Source organism: Patella vulgata, chromosome 6 (genome assembly GCF_932274485.2).
Source record: "Patella vulgata chromosome 6, xgPatVulg1.2, whole genome shotgun sequence".
Taxonomy (NCBI): domain Eukaryota; kingdom Metazoa; phylum Mollusca; class Gastropoda; family Patellidae; genus Patella; species Patella vulgata.
This window is the reverse complement of record NC_065884.2, coordinates 55,497,482-55,514,042: the sequence shown is the minus strand read 5'-3', so window position 1 is coordinate 55,514,042 and position 16,561 is coordinate 55,497,482. Positions and strand designations below refer to the sequence as shown.

Below are 16,561 nucleotides of genomic sequence, written 5' to 3'. Positions count from 1 at the left end.
TTTGTCTTGAGGTAAGATGTGTGAATCTTAATAATTACTTTTCATTGTTCTGATTACTAATGGTATTAACTATGGCGTGCCTTAACCGATATAAAAAGCCTAGTTTACAAGCAGGCAAAAAAGGGTACAAAGAGGGAGGTACAAAAGGAGGGACAAGAGAGACCCGTAGAGACTGGGAGGTCTTCCGGACCTCGGGAGAGGGTCTGCCCTCGACACCAGGCAGAGGGGTCCTGTGAGGCCGTGATTCATGAATATGTGGTTATATCACATACTCTTAAGTGGTGCCGTGATTCCTGAACCTGTGGTTGTATCACATACTCTTAAGTGAGGCCGTGATTCATGACCAACGTTTTCGAAGTCCTAACCACTAGAAGATAAAAGAATTTTATTAAGAGGTAAGTCTTTTTCTGATCCAAATTTTGGCCACGGGTAATGATTAGTGTTATGTTTAATAATTTAACTGGCGAAATAAGCGGTTTGTCTTCAACGCTTAAACATTATGTAGTAACTCAATTAGCTCAACCATTTTCTAGTATTAAGAAATGACCTTTCATCTGTTGTATCTTATTCAAAAATTAAATATATTGCTAGTAGTGGAACAGTACTCAACTATTTGTATGAAAATTACTAAAACAAACATCTATTTTGTTTTACAATGAGTTATGTTGATTTTTTTATAAATAATATGTAAATTATAATTGTTTTGAACACATATTTTGGCTTAAAATTAGTAGTAACTATTAAATGCCTATAATTCGAAGTGAAATGTTTTATGATTGTTTAATTAACTGGAATCGAGTTAAGAGTATCCTAATTGAGAGATATAACTCATAAACATTCACACGGTAATAACGGTTTTATCTCTTATATTTTTTTTTGTTTTGTCTATATATATTTTAACCCCGGGATTTACGGGATGTCACGATATGTTACATGAGAGATTTTAATTGTGTTAACCCCAATAATGCCCGATATGTTATGGGAAAAGTTTTATGTGCAATTCCTATAAGGTGGGATTGGTTTAACCCCGGGATTTACGGGATGTCACGATATGTTACGTGAGAGAGAAATTTTATTTGTGTTAACCCCAATAATATGCGATTGGGAAGCCCGAGATGTTACGGGAGAGATTTTATGTGAAATTCCTATACGGCGGAATTGGTTTCACCCCAGGCGGGTCTTGCTCGGAATTAAGAGCGAATGTGATGTATTGTCTTGTGTTTTGTTTAAAAAGTATAGAGATAAAAACACCGTTAATTTTGATAGGTTCTTTCCAAAATATCTTATTTAAGATTAGTTAAATGTGACCTCCTACTTTCAATTTGATTTATGTCAATTCTAATGTAAATATTTTAAAATAGTCTGTTCCACTTACTAAATTGATTAAAAGTTAATTGAGTTCACTCCATGATATAATAAGCAGATGATAAAACTTGGGCACGCATGGCAGTTAAAATATTTCTCATGACATATGTCATTAAGCACCGTTGGCCAGGCGGTATGGAAAGGAAAAATACTTTCCGACAAGAATAATAGCGGCAATAAATAAACAAAGAAGGTGACGATACCGAGTATAGAGTGTTGAAGAAGATGGTGACGGCTAAAAGCCACAAGACGCAGTGAGCTTGAGAATGGAGAAATTATCCATTCACCATACCTCGACAAAGCAGAGCATGCGAAATATATGCTGACATGATGAAGAATATATGCATACATGGTGATGCATACATGGTGGAAAATATAATTATGCCGAAAGAAGAAGAATATGCATCCATGGTGATGCATACATGGTGGAAAATATAATTATGCTGACATAAAGGAGAATAGGTGCATACATGGTGATGCATACATGGTAGAAAATATATGTTTAAATGGTGTATTCCCTAATTTAGATCGCGTGTGAATGTGATTATGTTCGTGTATTTCATTTATCATTTATATGACATTCATTTGTGTGACGATTTTTCTGCTCACTGTGTTCCCACGTAGAATATACTGATCTAGGACTTACACGTACTGTGACCAGTGACTCTTATACATTTATGAATTTTTTAGTTTCGATGTTGTGTTACTTCTTGTGAATAACTTTTATGAAATATGTCCGCCACGACGCCATATTTACCCTGGCATTACTCCGTGGACTAATGAACATTTTTTTTACCATATTTCCATCTGCTTTTGGATGTTTCAGTTATTGTATTATGCTTTTATTTTTTATGTTTTAAAATCGTTTCATATATTATTTTATATATTCCACTATTTTAAAGTTGTGGTTAAGGGAGGAATGTAATACAGTATCATTTGGGATCTAAATTTCAATATTGTATTCTGAATTCATATTTTATTTGTAACTCAATTTTAGACATATATTAAGTGACAGATTAATTGTAAGATTTAATCTATATATCAGGTGTAGGTTGTTGAAATAGTATTATGTAAGATTTAATGGATTGTACAAACATGTATACTCGGAGTGTCTATATGATATAAGATTCAGGCTTAACACGTATTGACACCTTTTGTCTTGAGGTAAGATGTGTGAATCTTAATAATTACTTTTCATTGTCCTGATTACTAATGGTATTAACTATGGCGTGCCTTAACCGATATAAAAAGCCTAGTTTACAAGCAGGCAGGGGGAAGTACAAAGGAGGGACAAGAGAGACCTGTAGGGGCTGAGAGGTCTCCCGGACCTCGGGAGAGGGTCTGCCCTCGACACCGGGCAGAGGGGTCCTGTGAGGCCGAGGGGAAGCCGAAGAAAAGCAAGACTCACACCCATCTCACCCCTGGGCAAAAAGAAGGCATTGTGGAATGGCTCAAGGCCAATGGAGACCTCTATAACGAAAAACTTGAGGCTAATTGATGCTCGATCACATTGTAACTCCGTCTAATTGCAGGACGGTGAACACTTTGACCAATCTCAAAGTTCTAAAACATCCTTCCCTTCTAAACCAGTCCGAAACCGGCCACAAAGTTCTTAAACAGATCGCAAACAGTTGCTACTACTTTGCCCCGTTCGCACAAAGTTTGAGCTCATTTGGTGTGATGGGCATGGTTTTTGTGTAGGTCCTACTGTTACCTCCCATTACTAAAGACGGCATCCGCAAGTGAATAGTTGAAATTGGACGTAATGGGTTCTAACAATAGTATATTGTAGAATGTAATATATGGTGAATGAACCTTGTCTCCGGAACAAACCCCGCTTGATATTAGTCAGACAAGTCACACCATTTTTTGTTTTTGTTAAGTCAAAAGTCAAGAAGCATCTATTCATTCAAGCTATAACCTAATTTTATGTTATATAATCATTATTGTTATATTTACATATTTTTTGTTCCCGCCTTTCGAAGAAAGCAGAAAACTATTATAATGGGTCCACCCGTCCGTCATACTTTCCACCTAATTGAGCTAGAATGTTCAAACTTGGTGTAGGTGTTAATTAGGTGAAGGACTTAATGGAGTTCAAAGATGAACATTTTCGGCTTAGGGTAAACCGAGATAAGCCATTTGATTGGTTGATGCTTTCGGACACGATAACTTTAGTTTTAATTAAGTAAGAGTGATGAAACTTGGTGTATAGTTTCATTACATCAATACCTTGAATAAGTTCGATAATGAGCAGTTTCTGCTCAGGGTAAGCGGAGCGATAAGCAATTTGATTGGTCGAGACTTTGGAGCTCCATAACTCTGATTCTAATTGACTGAGATTGGAGAAACTTTGTGTATAGTTTCTTTATATCAGTACCTTGACTAAATTGGATGCTGTGCATTTTCTGCTTAGACTAAGTATATACTTCAATTTGATTGTTCGAGACATTGGAACATAAGAACTCTCCTTCTGATGGAGGTAGAATGTTCAAACTTTGTGTAGGTGTTTATTAGGTGAATAGTGTGACAGAGTTCAATCATGCGCATTTTCAACTTATTAGATTGGTTGATACTTTGGTTCTAATTGGATGAGGGTGATCAATTCATTATACTAAGACCTTGACTAAGCTTTTGAACAAGATAACTTTGTTTCTAACTGCTGGAGAGTGATGAACCTGGACTCAATTCGAACGTGAAGATTTTCTGCTTAGACTAAGATTAGATAATCAGTTTGATTGCTCGATACTTCTTAAATAGATAAATGTGAAATTAATTGGTATGTATCATCTATTTATTCTGGGATATCGGTGGGGGACATCAATCTCACTGTTGGCTTGTTTCCTTTTGTTTCGTATTTTATAGTGCAAAGCACATCTGAACATTTCTTGGGGTTGAAAGATGTGTTATATAAGTATATCCTAACAAAACAATATACTAAAGGGTTTAAGATACATTATGAGAGATTAGATAATGTAAAGGGAATTTGCTGAGAATTTCAGTCAAATTGATCCACTCTGAACCGAGATCTTAGCGATTGAATTTTCGGCCTAAAAAACATAGTCTCTATTATCAATTTCATGATTATATTATGAATAATCCAATAAGCATCGCAGGCTAGCGATGACATCAAGAGTTGATTATGGTCCGGAAAAGTTAAATAATGTCTAATTAATAATTTAGATAACATTTCAGGCCTAAAGAAAGACCTGCAATAGGCAGATTTAGCTTTTGCATAATGTATGTTTAATTATGTTGCAGGATCATTTGGAATTCGTTCTGCTGGAGATAGTAGAAATGTAACTGTATCAGGATGCGAAATACACGATACTGATGGAGGAATTAATGTCGAAGGTAATAAATTAATGAATGAATGACACTATCACAAAAATATTGTTATCAAGAGCATGGATACTTCCTTTCATTGCTACACTTTATTTGATGTTAATTACAACGTATATAGTTTACATTGTAACCGTTTTAATACTAGTCTACGTTTCGTGTGGGAGTATATTGTCGCCGCTCCTGAAAGTCCGTTAGCTCAAAATTCAGGGTCGCACAACATTTATTTGTATTTGTGGATTAATTGACCTAGTCGCCGAAGCCTTGCAAATCGTTTATAGGTCGAAGATTTTGACGTTTGACTATTCACTAGCCTAGAATGTTGCCCATTAGAACAAACCCATGTCCGTATTAGTGTATCGTTGAAACAATACAGGGTTTGAGGGTGTTTTGAAAAGTTGGAATTAGTAGTTTATCATATCATTGTGTACGCACGATGTGAAATCTGGTACCTGCTACATTTCTTTATAAAAGTACATGCTATGTATCTGTATGAGAGTGCCTACTATATGTCATCATGAGGTACCTGCTATAAAGAGATATCCTTTGTGAAAGTACCTGTTATATCTCTACATGAAGGCCCCCGTTATAAATGAAATAAAATGAAATGGGGTTTAACGTCCCACTGTTCTGCTCCGAACTGGGCTAATGAAGACGGGCATACGCCATACAGTGTGCTATGAGGGAAATTTTACCCGGGCAACGCTACTACGGCCTACTCTTACATCGAATTCCAACTGCGATGGGATCTTTTACGTGCACCCCAATGTGTACACGGGACCTTGGTTTTTCGTTCCATCCGAACGACTAGACAGCTGTCCTTGTCAGGCCCTCAGTCCTGCATCACTGACAAGGGGATACCACGCCGGAAAATCTAGATGAACTTCCTCGGCCAGTGCAGGGATCGAACACCCGACCTCCAGGCTAGCGAGCCAGCGTCCTACCCACGTAGCCACGTGACGCCCCCCCCCCCCTCCTTGTTATAGGTTTGTATAAAACGAAATGAAATGGGGTTTAACATCCTACTGTTCTGCTCCGAAATGGGCTAATGAAGACGGGAATAGGCCATACAGTGTGCTATGAGGAAAATTTTTCCCGGACAGCGGCACTACGGCCTACTCTTACCGAACGACTAGACAGATGTACTTGTCTGGCCCTCTGTCCTGCATCACTGACAAGGGAGAACCACGCCGGAAAATCTGGATGAACTTTCTCGGACAATGCAGGGATCGAACACCCGACCTCCACCAGCGTCTTACCCACTTGGCCACCGTGACCCCGCTTTGTATAAAAGTACCCGCTTATATCTCTGTATACAAGTACTTGCTATATCTCTTTATAACTGTTAGTCCGGTGGCTGAAGGGGGGGGGGGGGGATCGCCACCCGAGCTGTGAATTTATGAGACCAAGTTTTTCTAGACCAGTTTTTGCGTAGATTCCGAATCTGGGTGGGGATCAGGGGGTCAAATGTCTACAATGGGGGGGGGGGGGGAGGTAATTATGTTGACGTAATATATTAATAAAACATAAATTTCTAAGCCTGCCCATCTATAAATAAGTGTTTATGATGCTTCTGGACAACTGTTTTGATTTGTGGGGAGGTGGGGTGTATACAGCAGGTAGGTGTGTGTGGTGGTGGTGGTGGTGGTGTGTGTGTGTGTGGGGGGGGGGGGGGGTCATTATGTTGACATAATATATTAATAAAACATAAATTTCTAGGGCTGCCCATTTTTAAATAAGTGTTTATGATGCCCCTGGACAGCTATTTTGATTTGTGTGCGGGGGGGGGGGGGTACAATTGGCGGGAAGTGAGTTCACGTTGATGATTTTCTTAGAGCTTGGTAAAAACATTATTTTTAATTCCACTGCACATCTCTAAATATGTGTATACGATTACCGTTGTATAGGGGAGGGTAAATGTATTTTGGGGGACAGAAACCACTTGGTTCAAAATTGACCTGATAAGTGTTTTCTCGAGTTTTCGTTCAGTGCCAATATCGTCATTAAAAATATTAAATTATAATGGTACTTTTCGAAAGATCTGGAAATTTACATAAAAAACACATGTTTAGATATTAGTTTATTCTTATAATATGTGCGGGATAGATATCCTCTTGATGGCTGATCAACAGCCTGCGTATATGCTTTGGATATGCTTCAGATACCCATTCATCTTGTTCGATCATTAATTTTGCAACCTGTCTCCATATTACTGCAACATAATTATTGCGTTTAATGTGCAGCAAAAAACTACTCGGGCAAGATGGTAATAAAGAAAGAAAGTTTTGTTTTTTTTCATCACAATTAAAATTTCTCCAGAAGATCTTTCTTCTAGTGTCATCTACAAACAATTTTTTCTAAACTAGCAATTACGTCATCAGAAGCATCATTTGTCTATCCCAGCCCTTTAAAAATTGTTAGAAAGTTGGGATTATCTTGAAAAAGAAAGACAGATAGTCATTACCACTGAAAGCATGTACCGTAGGCCGAGATATTCTCGAAATTTTCAATACTAATCTTGATTGGATCAAAAAATATCAAGATTAGTATTGAAAGTGTCGGGAATATCCTAGAACTGATACCAAAATATCTTACCTACTCCTCTTCGCATTGCAAATTAATGGAGGTGCTGAAAAAAATTGTATTTTGCATTCTTGCTCGGGCAAAATAGACATCCCAATCATTCTCTTCGCAAACGATGATCCAAATATACAAATTTTGATCGATAATGGGACGGGCAAAGGTAGAAAAATATCGGGAAAGACGACTTACATCACTAGATGACGCTAGAAAAAGATTTTCTGGGTGAAAAAATAACAGACCTTTCTTTATTACCACCTTGCCGTATACGTGGTCTTTTGCTGCATGACTGGAATGAAGATTTACAATGTGAATTGGTTCCTGAAGCATATCCAAAGGATATGCGAGCTGTTGGCCAGCAATCAAGAAAATATTTGTCTCGCTCATATGAACTTTTGATTTTGAATTTTCTGATGAAGACTAAGAATAAACTAACAACCAAACATATCTCTGAGTTAATGTGTTTTTGATTTACATTTCCAGATCTCTTGAAAAGTACCATTATAATTTAATATTTTGAACGAAAACGCTAACGAGATACCACTTTAAACTCAGTTATGAACAAAATGAGTTCTGTCCACAAAAACACATGTTGCCACCCGCCATCACCCGCACCGCCCCCCCCCCTCTCCCCCCCCCCACGGCGGGCACTCACCCCGGCGTCACCCCCATATAATAGGAATCATATAAACATATTTAGAGATGTTTCATCAAGCTCTTAGAAAATCATCATTTAAATCAACGTGAACTCATTTCCCCGCCAATTTTATCCCCACCCCGGCTGAACGTTAAAGTATTAAATGGCGCAAGTGTTCTAAACCATTAAATATTTAAGTTATCTGGTGGACTAGAGAGTTGGTCATGGGCTTATCACGCGAATAAATGCCTAAATAATGAATTATAAAACATTTGAAGTCAGAAAAGGCCCTGTTAATGACATAATCGTAATATACTGTAATGTTTACACTGTATTATACAGGTGGTGACAGGATTAACCTAATACCGTCAGGTATAACAATAGAAGATAATCATATATCTAGAGTTGGCAGAGTAGCCGCTGTCGGTGCTGATGGTATCAGTCACGCTGGTGTTCATAATGTAATAAGAAATAATTATATTCACCATGGAACCTATTCCTGTATAACCTGGGCAGTGAGTATTGTGTGACTCGGTTCTTCAATGCAAATGGGGTTGACCGTCCTACTTTTCTACTGGGCTAATGAAGACGGGCATTTGCGAGAAATTTGCCCGGACATTTATTGATAAGGCCAGTTCCAATCAACTTTCAGAATAAATCACAGGTGCCACCCATTCATATTACCGTTTTAAAAAGTAAATGGTTAAAGATACATTATATAAGATTTAGATAAAGCACTAACCATTTTTGGTACAATAATTCGAAAATAGATAATGTAAAATGAATAATTTGAAAATTTCATTCCAATTACTCTATTGCGAGCGAAGATATTAGCCTTTGAAGGTTTGACAAGTCGGGTGCAATAATGTCAACCACCGTACTGGTTGTTGGAAGCTAAGCTTCGTTCCTCCATTATAAGCTTAAATCAAAATATGGCTGAACTGTTCTAATCTATTTAATATCGGAGAATAGACATATAATGGCTAATATATGAATAATAAAATACACGAAGGCTACTGTCTATTGTGAAATAACTTCACTTTTAACAATTCTTCTTTTAAGCCATACAATCTTTTTAAAAGTAATAATTTTAATAGTGAACAAATAGATAAATCTTAACTTAAATGTTTTGCAGGGTAACGATCATGTTATGGAATATAATCATTTTCAAGACTGTTGTCAGAATTCTAGTGATTGTGGTGCAGTGCACTGTGGACGCGATTGGAGTATGGTGAGTCTAATGGTTTTGTAGATTTCACGTTTTCAGGTCATTTTCTTACAGTACCTTCAAACTATCCCGACCAGCCTTCAAATTCTTGAAGTAATCAAATAAAAATTTCTGTTACATTTATTCTTTGTCCGATTCGGTGGGTGGGGGTGGGGTGGATGGCCGAATTGTTAGAGCGTGCGCGTTGTGTCATGAGGTCGTCATTGTGAGTCAACTGGCAGTTTCCTCCCGCTGCTAAAGACCCATACGTGCAAGCGAATTATTGAAATAAAATTGAACCATATGTTAGTCCCGAAATAACCAACAACGTAGTTTATGTCCAGTAGATGTTAGAAAAAGTAAAGCGTTAAATACCATTTCATTTCATTTTCGTGTGCTATATAAGCCTTTACAAGCTAACCCTAAATTGATACCTAATATATTTTTCCAGAGAGGAAATTATATACGTCACAACTATTTCCAAAATACTCACAGAAACTGGCCAGGTGCCCAAGTACGAGGTGTTATGTTAGACGACGAGTTTTCCAGTGTAAACATAGAAAATAATGTATTTCTTAATGTGAGTTACGTGCAACATATATATATATATATATATTATATATATATTAATAAAATTAATTTCTTTACATTCTAATAAATGACTATTTTTAGTCAGGGACCCGGAAAACAGAACAATCGAAGTCAGTACCCATTTGGATAAATGCGGACGAGGCGTATTCAAGGTTTTCTCTCTTTACAATGAAAATTCTAAAAATCGTCATTTATTAGAATGTAAAGAAATGAATTTCATTAAAAAATATATGCCCTCCTTAAATCGGAAAATTGGATAAATGAATATCAATAATGTTAGATGTTATATTTTATTATATTTTGCTATAACTTAATTGATTTGATATTTTTCCTGTTTCGTAACTACGCTCTTACGTAACGTCATTGTCTTATATTACATTATATTATATCAATATGGCCTGAAGAGGTTCAAGAGAACTGAAAACGTTAGCCATAAACATGTGTTTATTTCTTTTTTCAACGTAATTTATATAATATATATATATATATATATATATATTATTGATCCAATAATGTAGTAATAATAACATTTTCGCTAGGAAATTAACTATGCATCCAATGAATATAAGACAGATCGATAATAAAGTTTAAGAATAATGAGGGAGCCACGGTGGCTCAGCGAGTATGACGTTAGTTCGCTAACCAGGAAGGCCGGCGGCCCTAGTGTTAGCCGAGAAAGATCGTCGGGATTTGTCGGCATGACACCCTCACTCTCACCCCCTGTCATTGGGGAATGACGGAGGGCCTTGCAGGGTTCGGATGGCATGAACAACCGAGTTCCCTGATACATAGAGGCAGACCAGTAAACTGTGTACTACTTGTATTTTTATGTTTTTCGATATTACAGAATGAAGTCCATGCTAATATAGGAGGTGGTCGTGATAATATTATACGGTATAATATATTCTATAATGCAACTGAGATAGCCATTGATGTTGATGCCAGAGGTTTAACTGGTGCTGATTTGCCCCAACTAGAGGCATCATTAAAGGTCGTATGCGTTATTTAACCTTTAAATAAAATTCCAAATAATATTTGTCTGATATTTGGTTTTTTTATGTTTCTTATAACATGCCAATATACAATATATTTCTCTGTAAATGATACATTTTTGATTTTCAATTTAAATGTAGGACCACATAAGCGTAGAATCGATTTAAATTTTGTACACCCACGCGATATAGGCTACAGTTTTTATTGTCAAATTTCGTGCAAAGCATTGGGGTCATGTGGGGATAAACTAGATTTATTTTCCAAGCTCCCGTTCCAGAGTTACCCCCCGATGAGGATGAACCTTACAGATTTTGAGCATTCTGTTCCAGAGATATATTATGTCTCCGTCCAGAAAAGCTTGCGAACACGACAGAGATTACAATTTTGGAGGCATACAGTATCCTTATCAAATCTGGTCAACATCTATGTTTTCCTTTCGGATAACCTGGTGTCAATGGCTGTGCATTTTTGAGATAAAACTGCTGTGTGGGCGTATTCCCAGGCTTTGTGTGGTTATCTTTTAAATTTAATTTTTGCAGAAAGTGCCATATACTAACGCATTATGGTCTTCAAGATATCCTAAATTAGCGGCTATGGCCTACGACAAGGTTAGGGGCGCACCAAGAGGTAAGCCCGGGATCATCTTATAAGAGAACCATCTTATTCTCGAATGACGGTGATGCCTGATGCCTTTATAAGATTTGAAACCCATAATGATGTATATACACGAAGAGTTTAAATTAGAAAGAGTTCTGTATCTAGTATTGTCATGTTGCGTAAACGGTATTGAATGTATTTTGTAACAATGATAAGTTCTAAATCTTGACGGACTATTCTCTTGGTCTTACCACAAACGTTATGGTGGGAAGAACTGTAATACTGCAAAACATAATGTTTTTACGTCCTCCATGCTTGAATCAACCGTGATAATGAAACCGGGTATAGCCATAGGCCATGCACACTCGACAAACCTCAGCAGATTCCAGTACCCTACATCTAGCCTCGGCTGTATGACGAAGTCCGCTATTGGAACTACTTTCAAGTTCCCGGATTACCAACGGCGTTGCCCATGACGACGTCTTTGAAGAATGTTTTATCATACAAATATTTCAAAGTCTGAAGCTGTTTTTCTTTGAAGGTTATCCGATTTTCTTCAACCAAGGACAACTTTGCACTGAAATTCTACACACGCATCGAACGACGCAATTTTGATAACTTCTTTTTAAAAGCGACAAGTTTTCCTAATGAGTAAACCGGTGCCGCATCCCAGTTGTATAGGCGTAGGTACATATCACTTACCTTCATACAGCCGAGGCTAGATGTAGAGTAACGGAATCTGCCGAGGTTTGCCGAGTGAGGCCATGCAGTGTTGTATGACTCTGAGAGGGAAATGTTGCCAGGACAGCGGCGTTTCTGCAAATACTCTTGATCAAATTCCAATTGTAACGGTCATTTTAGGAATGCGCCAACATGTACGCAAAATCTGGGGAAGTAATGGGTCATTTTATGAACTCGCCAACATGTACGCAAAACTCCGGTTGTTCGTCCAAAGGGCACGACATTACGCGGTGTCTCACCAGGCCCCAACCGTTCACCACTGACAATGGGAAACGACACTGCAAAGTCCTAAGGAACTTTCTCATCCAACATCCTCCATAATTTCACGCATTGTGTTTCTTTTTAACAGGTAATGAAATCTACAAAAATGTTTACTATGCCCACGATGATCGACTTATGAACTATCATGGCAGTTTTGTTGTAAATGACTCATATTTTAACGTAGCTGACAATTATATGGTAAGCTTGTTGAATATCGTGTATGAGGAAGTGTATGCTAACTTTCTTAGGGGCAAAAGTAAAGACCCGAATTTTCAAATAATTATCATTTATAATTAAGCTGGTTTACTCCCCTGTAAAGGCAGAGTTTTAACCTTAGATAGTGTATAACACGTGTTTTTATTACGAGAGGGGCGGCGGCCCCCTATTGACGGAACACCCAACAATAGTCAGGCCAGTCAAAAGTCTTCGTCTTAAAGCGATAATTTCATATTTTCTAAGAAAGTCAAAACATAATTATTCTATGTCTTTTGCTCAATAGGTTATCAACTCACTATTATACCATCGTGGGAATTACTTCCCACCCTTAAAAATCATTGACACAGGAAATAATAACACAATTACCTCCCTTGTTTTCCTATTACCTCCATGGAATAGCTATGTTCAAACGTTTGAATTTGAAGCTAAAAATGATATTTTTGCCAATTTCTCAGCTGGCAATAGTGAATTATAGGATTAATAGGATTATTCTTTAACAAGGTAGGACTGTTTATGGATACCATCTATTTTAAGGCTTTATTTTAATAAATTTTAAAAATATAACTTAAAAATATGAAATTGTAACTTTAATTTAGCTGTCATGTCTATAAGTGGCGACTCTTCTCTTGATGAGAATTCAGATGTTTCTCACAGAGTCAAAACACAAAAGAGGAAGACTTCTTCCGTGGCTACTGAACCTGACTTTACAGTCTAAACAGGTGCATTGCGCACGCGTTAAGTTAGCGCCATGTAGAAAGATGTAATATATCGTTAACACAAATATTTTTCCCGGTTGATAGTTTGGATATGTGTTACAATATTTCTTAAAGCAAAACTTTATTCCAACTGTCAAGGGATCTTTTACGTGCACGCCTATGTGTACACGGGACCTCTGTTTTTCGTCCCAACATTTGGGAGGGGGGGGGGTCCCTACCTGTAACCCCGAGTGACCTAAAGAGCTGGGAAAATGCATCTTTAATTCTTTTGGTTTAGTTCAGCTTGTGTTATATAAATAAGGGATTCATAATAAATTACACATTACCTTTTAAACAGTAAGAATAATTTCGTGTCTGTCAAAAAAGTGGGGGGTTGGATGGCCGAATGGTTAGCACGTGTGTGCTGTATCATAAAGCCTGTCATTGAGTCAACTGGCGTGGTTTCGAATCCCCGGTTGTACGTGACAAGGGAGTAGGGTCGCCTGTCCAACCTCGTGGGTTTTTTCCGGGTCCTCCGGTTTCCTCCCACTGCTAAAGACCCCTACGCGCTAGCGAATTATTGAAATAAATAAAAAATAAACCGTATATTAGTCCCGAAATGACCTAGTTTGTGTCAAGTGGACGTTAAACCCCATTTCTCTCTCTCTCTCTGTCAAAAAAGGCTGATTTATATTATAGATATGAATATATCTGTATCTGGTAATGGCAATGTGTAAAAGTAATTTAATAAAACCATGACAATAAGATTATGGACATATTCTGGTAGGACTATATATAATATACTTTCAGGCGTGGTTGCAGAACGAATTCGTATCGCCAGAGAACCTTAATTTTGATCTACAGGGTGCTGCAAACGAATGGGCGAAAAGTAATGATTTTCCAACACCAATTGCTTTTAAAAATGTTGGTCCCCGAATTAAACCTGGTCCATCATATTTACATACAGGTTGGTATGAATTCTGGACACATCTCAATCTGAGTTCATCATTATTTTCGTACTTCGGCATATTTTAGGCTCCGTCGAGCGTATACATGATAGCTAAAGTATATGGATTTTGTCATACAGGGCACAGTTTACACTTACTCTTTCTCGAGGAAGTGATACCACTAGGTTCATAAGGTTATAATGTTTCAGGAAAGCTTTAATGTTACATGTGTGACAGAACATGCATATATAATTTTAACATATAGGTATTTACTACGGTTGACCCGAAACAAAGATTTGAAGAATCGGGAAGTGTCGCAAAACACGAGTTATCCCAGGTTGTTTTTGAGATACAGTAATTTTACTTGGATAATGTCGTGGTCTGTCTGTGTGTACTTCCGTTTCCTTATTATTATTATTATTATTATTTTATTATTATTAACATTCTATTAATTCAGACTTCTTGCTACTTTATATTTTTTCTTATGGTCTCCGATTTTAGAAGGAAATCCATGGACTATTAAAATGTGTTCATTAGTCAACTCTTCACACCTTCTGGAACGCAACAACCCTGCTGATTAATTAGGTAGAAGGTCTAAACTGAATTCGGCGATTATCATTTTCCACTGAGACAATTTGATTTAATTGGGCTTAGGAACATGACACCTCTTATTGTAATGTGTAGGTAAATATCATCATATCCATTTATCATAAAGTCTGTTATTGAGTCGACTGGCGTGGTTTCGAATCCCCGGTTGTACGTGACAAGGAGTAGGGTCGCCTGCCCAACCTCGTGGGTTTTCTCCGGGTCCTCCGGTTTCCTCCCACTGCTAAAGACCCCTACGCGCAAACGAATTATAGAAATAAAATTAAACCATATGTTAGTCCCGAAATGACCTAGTTTGTGTCGAGTTGACGTTAAACCCCATTTCTCTCTATCTCACTCTCATTTATTTCAGGTAGACAGAGAAAAAAAACACAGCTAAAATGATTAGAGTGGCAGTTTGAGAGAGTCACAGCACAGGATAGCGTTGTTAACTTCTTTAGAGTTACAATTTCATATTTTCTAAGAAAGTCAAAACATAATTATTTCTGTCTTTTGCTCAATAGGTTGTCAACTCACTATTATACGATCATAGGTTATCTTTCTCACACTTAAAAATCTTCACACCGGAAATAACACAATTACCTCCCAATTACCCCCCTTGTTTTCCTATTCCCCACCATGGAATAGCTATCTTCAAACGTTTGAATTTGAAGTTGAAAATTATATTTTGCCAGTTTGTCAACCGGCACTAGTGGATTATAGGATTAATAGGAATATTGTTTAACAAGGTAGGACTGTTTATAGATACCATCAATTTTTGGGCTTTATTTTAATACATTTTAAAAATATAACTTAAAAATATGAAATTGTAACTTTAAATTATATCATAATTAAATGATAAATATACGAAAACGGATTATGTGTTGTTGTTTTTTCGGGGTGGGGGCAATTACGTATGCTGTACGAGTAGTGTACAAGTATTTTGGCAAACATAATTTAAGTCTACTATGTATTATATTCCACTATATTATGGCGGTCAACGACCCGTTAGAAAAGAATTTTACAATAAACAAGCTACATTTGAGAATTATTTTAAGGGTTTCATTGATAAATAAATAGTGAATGAATTATGTCACGTGATTGCCTATGTTTTACGAATGTTTGCTTCGTGCTATGCAACAACGCGCCTGTAACTGAAATGTTTTATTCGAATATTTGTTATTAGAGATGAATCATGAGTCTGTGAAAAACTCTAACTATATGCCCGTTGGACATAACTCTCGTATGACCAGATTAACAATTTAACTTTAAAGATGAGAGAGAGAGAGGGAGAGATGGGGTTTAACGTCCACTCGACACAAACTAGGTCATTTCGGGACTAACATATGGTTCAATTTTATTCCCATAATTCGCTTGCGCGTAGGGGTCTTTAGCTGTGGGAGGAAACCGGAGGACCCGGAGAAAACCCACTAGGTTGGACAGGCAACCCTACTCCTTGTCACGTACAACCGGGGAATCGAAACCCCGCCAGTTGACTCAATGACAGACCGTATGATACATCGCGCGCGTGCTAACCATTCGGCCATCCAACCCCCCTTTAAAGAAGAACAGATAGGTCTATACTGAACGTGCATACTGCATACCCACTCCTTGAGAACACGACTGTCGCTTCGGTATATATTTTATTTTATTAGCACTTGCTAATTGTTTACGATCTGCAATTTGTCGATAATATCGTTACAGGTATTAATAATGATAATAATATCGTTACCGGTACTAATGATAATGTCCAGGAAACTTATGATAACGTTTTCCAAAATGATGGCAATTTTGGAAACCCGAC

General features: G+C 37.3%; 1 protein-coding gene across 3 annotated transcripts; it reads left to right on the top strand.

The window, feature by feature from the left end:
• The first annotated feature begins 8,083 nt into the window (after positions 1-8,083).
• Positions 8,084-15,756, top strand: LOC126824403 (uncharacterized). 3 transcript variants are annotated; one of them, XM_056101930.1, is made up of 8 exons: positions 8,084-8,439; positions 9,060-9,155; positions 9,583-9,711; positions 10,570-10,713; positions 11,255-11,342; positions 12,403-12,512; positions 14,036-14,192; positions 15,135-15,756. In XM_056101930.1, exons 1-8 carry the CDS (start codon positions 8,245-8,247, stop codon positions 15,155-15,157), a joined length of 942 nt encoding a protein of 313 aa, XP_055957905.1. In that variant the 5' UTR covers positions 8,084-8,244; the 3' UTR covers positions 15,158-15,756. The 3 variants fall into 3 exon arrangements, 2 of the variants coding, with proteins under 2 accessions (XP_055957905.1, XP_055957904.1); XM_056101929.1 differs by having other exon boundaries at positions 15,131-15,749; XR_008788565.1 differs by lacking the exon at positions 9,583-9,711 and having other exon boundaries at positions 15,131-15,748.
• The last annotated feature ends 805 nt before the right edge of the window (positions 15,757-16,561 follow it).

What these genes read in the sequence shown, in the direction of transcription:
- LOC126824403 (XM_056101929.1), top strand. Translation starts at nt 8,245, where the DNA reads ATGTTTACACTGTATTATACAGGTGGTGACAGGATTAACCTAATACCG. An exon ending in ATTCCTGTATAACCTGGGCA is followed by an intron (nt 8,440 to 9,059) that starts GTGAGTATTGTG and finishes AATGTTTTGCAG; the next exon opens with GGTAACGATCATGTTATGGA. An exon ending in GTGGACGCGATTGGAGTATG is followed by an intron (nt 9,156 to 9,582) that starts GTGAGTCTAATG and finishes ATATTTTTCCAG; the next exon opens with AGAGGAAATTATATACGTCA.